General features: G+C 41.0%; 1 protein-coding gene across 2 annotated transcripts in view; it reads right to left on the bottom strand.

Annotated features, from left to right (window-relative positions):
• Positions 1 to 755: 755 nt before the first annotated feature.
• The window catches only part of fgfr1b (fibroblast growth factor receptor 1b), a 47300-nt gene continuing 42793 nt past the window's right edge, over positions 756 to 5262 (bottom strand). For both annotated transcript variants that reach the window (XM_028602030.1, XM_028602029.1), the window contains exon 17: positions 756 to 865. In XM_028602030.1, the coding sequence (XP_028457831.1) occupies positions 782 to 865 (84 nt within the window). In that variant the 3' untranslated portion in view covers positions 756 to 781. The remainder of the gene's footprint in view (positions 866 to 5262) is intronic.

The following is a 5262-nucleotide window of genomic DNA, read 5'->3' as shown; positions in this document are numbered from 1 at the left end:
TGTGTAACCAGCCTAAAAGCGACAAAAGCGTTGAAATAAAGCGCCAAAAATGACGAAAAATGACGAAAGTAGCAACAAAAACATGGGGAAAAAAAGTGCTGAAAACATCACAAAAAGCAAAAGTGTATTTGCAACGATTAACGGATCAATCGATTAGTTGGCAACTATTAAATGTTTTATAATAATATTTGTACGATAATTGAGTACGGTTTGTGTCATTTTTTTTTTAAATCAGACGTGATTGTTTCCAGGAGGAATTTAGGGAGGCAGATGAAAGGAGAAAAAAAAAGGAAAATGAAATGGAAATGGATTTTTCTTCGCACATTCATAGATTAATTTCTACCTTTTTGTTCATTCAGATATTCTTTTAGTGTCTGTGTCTTTACGTTTCCTTTTTCATTTCATATTTCTCTCATAAATCCAGTTTTTGGTCTTCCATTTTTACACAAACTATTATATACAATATTCACACGGAGAACATTAATATTATTATTATTAATAACATCAACAACCAAAAGCACAGATGCACAGATGTGTGCAGCAGCTCACACAGTCTTGGTCTCGGCCCCTGGTTTTCTGAAATGAGCCAGCTGCTCCCTGAGTCCGGCCCAGTCCAGCTGTTCTTCACATCAGGCTGCTGCTGACAGACCCGTCCGGCAGCCTGGGGCCTCGTCTGGGCCCCCTGCACCCCCCCGCCGCCAACCAGGCCGGGCCGAGAGGAAACGGGCTGAAGGTGATCCAGGAAAGGGGGGAAGGAAAAAGAAAAAGTCCCAGGACGCTCTTATGTGGAGTTACCGGAATGATCCGAGACGGGGGAGCTGACGGTAGAATACTGGACCAGAGGGGAGGCCAGGTCCAGGTACTCCTGCAGAGACACAACTGTTAGATCTCCGACAGTACCAACACACACACACACACACACACACACACACACACACACACACACACACACACACACACACACACACACACACACACACACACACACACACACACGTAGTAGTGGAACTAATGGTGCGTTCAAGGCCACCCGTAACTCGTGTTTTCACAACCTTCTTCCCATGAAAGCGCCCTGGAACGGCAGCCAAACCAGTAACTTACTCCCCGTGAACTGGTACCAGACCTGACGTCAAACACACACACATAAACAACAATGGCGCCCCCTGTTGATGCTGTACCGACGTCGGTGATTAACGGTGAGAAATAGAAATAAATAGACATAAATAGGCAACGTAAAGTCATTCTGCACATTGTAATCAAAACAATACACATACGGTTGTGTGCTACTACAGGTTATGTTTATTAAATGAAGCTCAAAGTATGTCGCCGACTAGAAATCGCTAGTCTCAGCCAGAGTGATAGAGAGAGACAGAGTGGCGACACTCCCATTGGACTCTTTATGATGCATATACTGATCTTTATTTGTATGTGTGCACAGCGTGATTATATATTTTTTATCTTGGTAGCCGACCGATTGAATGCTAGTTTGTTAGCTCGTTTGTTAGCTTGACTTCGCCAGCTGTGAAGGTATCGTTACACCAACAATTACAAAGTTCAGTAGTGAATCTCTGACAACTTTTGTTTAGTTAGTTATTGATGTTGGATTATTAGGATCATTAAGGTTGATTAAGGACGGGTTTTATTTAGGTTTTATCTACTGAACCTGACGGTGTTAGCTAGTCAGCTGAGTACTGTGTGTCTAGAAATAATGTTGCGTTTGTTTAATTATACCATAGACTGTTACAGTCTATGAATTATACCCTTGAAAGGGCTGTTGGATTTCATGTATGAATACAAGTTATTCCACACACAAAATATCAGTAAGTTACATTTGAAAATGACATAATTTTAAATATGAAAAAGTATTAAGGCAAATTTCACAGTTGTTTTTTTTTTTTTTACTGTTGATTTATTTAACGTTTTCCACTGTTTTTTTAAGTTCAATAATTGCAAAATATTTCCAGAAGTCAACAAGTAATCGTGTTAAATTATTGTGATTTCAATATTGACCAAAATAATTATGATCTTATTTCTTTCCATATTCCAGCAGCCCTACTGGTACTGGTGGTGGCTGCTGAAATAAGAGGCGACTGGAGGCTGCGGACGGTGTGCAGGGGATGGAGAGGCCAAATACATCCATGGCAACCAGTAAGGTGTTTGGCAGTGGACCAGATGTTATGACCTTATCTGAGGAAGTCTGCTGTGTTGAAATTGCCTTCTTAGTCTGACTCTTTGCTGCCAAGGTAACCCTTATCACGGCTGTTTACCCTGATGCACTATGATTTAATCCTTAACCTCAGCTTGATATATGTGGAGGATATTTTTTGTTAATTAATCACTTATACTATTCCCCCTATTCCTGGCTCTACTTTGTTGCTCTTATTCATACTTGTTCCCACTTGTTTTTTGTTCGACAAAACCTCAGCCTGATATATGTGGAGAGGATTTGTTTTATTAAACACTCTGCATCTCAAACACTAACCCCAAAACTCCTGGCTCCAGCTTTACATGCTGTATCCTCCTTTGCAGCGTGCAGATGTTAGACAGTAGAATCTGCATTTGCTGAAGGGTTTTATAACCAGTGGTGCCAGCGGTGAATCTTAGTTGTATTGCTTTTTTTTAATTGTCTCCTTTCCCCACCGTATTCATTTTTTCTGTACTTGTTCTTGTTGTGTCACTCATTGTTTATTAAAAAACAATTAGGGCTGTCAATCGATTAAAAAATGTAATCGAATTAATTACATACTCTGTGATTAATTAATCGAAATTAATCGCATACATAATTAACGGTGCCTGAACCAAAGAAAGTAAAAAAAGAAAAGAAAAAAGTGGGGTACTAAACAACAGTCGGTGACATTAAAGAAGGGCTTGTGTATTGCTAAGGCCATATGGTCAAAATTAAATGATTTGATTATAATCTATAACAATAACAATAACTTATTTCACTAGTAAATTGCTGTTGAACGACGAAAACAGCCACCAGATGGGAAAAGGACATTTACAATAACTTCAAATGCACCACGAGGCTGTAGTTTACCAGTTTCATTGAACACACCGTCTGTGTTTTTCCGACGGCAGCTGCAGATTGTTAGCCTAGAAATCTAGACGCACCCTAGTCAGGCTAGCAGATTGTTACATACCGGTGTTGAATCCTCTACAGTAAAACACAGTCAAACTTTACACCGTTTAGCGTTAGCAGTTAGCATTTTAACAGTGTTTAATCCAGCTACTAGCTAGCGGTAGGCTAACGTTAGCTGCTGTCGAGTATAGTGTTAACTAGCGTCACGTGCAGCGGTGTTTGTGTTGCCTGTATCGTCCGTCTCAGAGCACCAGAGAGAAGAGGAGACATATCAGGGCACCAGATTTCGGTAGCCAGGGTTGGCAGGAAGAAGTAACAAGTAGCTAAATGTTCCAATCAATGATCCAGGCAGCACATTCTCGTCTCCCTCCTTCATTTTACACTCGAATAGTGGCTAGAACGGCTCCGGGTCAAACGTCAATATGGGATGGATAAATCTGCGTTATTTTTTTTAACGCGTTATTTTTTCTCAGATTAATTAATTGAAATTAACGCGTTATTTTGACAGCCCTAAAAAAAATGTATTCATCCAAGTGTATTGAGTTGTTATTCTTTAATATATGTGATACTTGGTGTATGGCTTAGTCTTAAAATGATCATGTTTGTGTGGTCAACTCGTGCCTCATCAGAAGAAGTGGGCTGGACATTAAATGCTGAATGGACTGTTGCTACTCTGCTTTCTTAATCGCTCTCTGACCACGGGTAAGTGAATCGGAATTACAAGCAAAATCAAGGAAAATACAATAGACCAAAAAAGAACATCTTGAATCATCTTTGATTTCAAAAAGATATAGTAAGGTTAACCCTTGTGTTGTCCTTCTGGTCCCCCGGGACTTAGTTTATTTTTGACGTTTTTGCATTGGCCTGGGTTTGAGCTTCAGGTCCCCGGTCCAGAGGTGTCAATTCCAGGTCCAGAAAGTAAAAGTCCTGCCATGTGTTTATTCCACCAATGAACTCAGCCAGCTGATTTCACTAGTGGCTGAGTTCATTGGCTGAGTTCATTGGTGGAATAAACACATGGCAGGACTTTTACTTTCTGGACCTGGAATTGACACCTCTGCCGATGACCCTCGAGTACTATTTTATGTCATTGAACTGGCACGGGGGGGGGGGGGTGTCACAGACATGTCAGAACAAACGCGTTTGGACAGGCTAATCCAAAATGTAAATAAACTAAAGTCCCCGTGACACGAAGGACAATACAGGACAGTAGCCTAGTGCTATCATGCTAACACGGACGTGAAGCTTTCCCTCCAAAACTTAAAAACGTATCAAATATGCAATAACAATCAAACATGGTTACATGGGTATGTGTTTTTATTCATATTTACCATTCAATATCGCAATCGCTGCTGTCAGTCCCATAGGAGAACATGACAGCGCTGCGTGTGTTTGTAACTATACAGGCTTACATGAACCACGTGACCACCCCGCTAGCGAGATCAACGAGTGTCGCAACTCTTATATCTCTATGGCTCTGGTCTCAGCTAGCGCTAGCTAACGTCAACGGTAGGTAGCCGCTAGCTAAAAGGGTTTGACATGACTCTGCCTGAAACGCTACCAAGTCGTGAGTCGTGACTTGAAGTCGTAACTTACGGGCAAAAACAATTGTGTCTGGAACGCAGCATAACAACCGAGTTTAAAGCTCAGCTAAAAGCCAAAAGAAGTCCTAGGTTGGTTTGTCACAGGGAACGTTTTCAGCAGGCTCTAGTGCAGTGTTTCTCCAATGTGGGGGGGGGATGTGTACCGCTAGGGGTGGGAGAAAGAAACAATACCGTGTAGTATCGTAATATTTTCCGTGGCAATACTGTATCGATACACAGACGCCAAGTATTTGGCGTCTTATAGTAGTTATTATGTGTTGGTCAGTTTATCTGCTTGACAATCTGATTTTGCAGCAAAAACATTGAAGTGAGATGAACAAACAGAGACATGTATCTTTTTAGATAAAACAGATGTTAACAAAGTTTCCTTTTGGGGACATCATTTGAAATTGGGAAAAATTGAAGTTGGAAAAAAAGGTAATAAATTGCAATACACCTCAATATGTTTAAAATCGCAATAATATCGTATCGTGATGATATCGTATCGTGAGACCTCTGGTGATTCCCACCCCTACCCCTAGGGGTACGTGAGAGTACTGCAGGGGGTACGTGTGCCCCAAGGGGTACTTTAGAGTATAG

The sequence above is a fragment of the Perca flavescens genome, chromosome 16 (assembly GCF_004354835.1).
Source record: "Perca flavescens isolate YP-PL-M2 chromosome 16, PFLA_1.0, whole genome shotgun sequence".
Taxonomy (NCBI): Eukaryota; Metazoa; Chordata; class Actinopteri; order Perciformes; family Percidae; genus Perca; species Perca flavescens.
The sequence above is the reverse complement of the archived record's forward strand: the minus strand, read 5'-3'. Positions and strand labels throughout refer to the sequence as shown.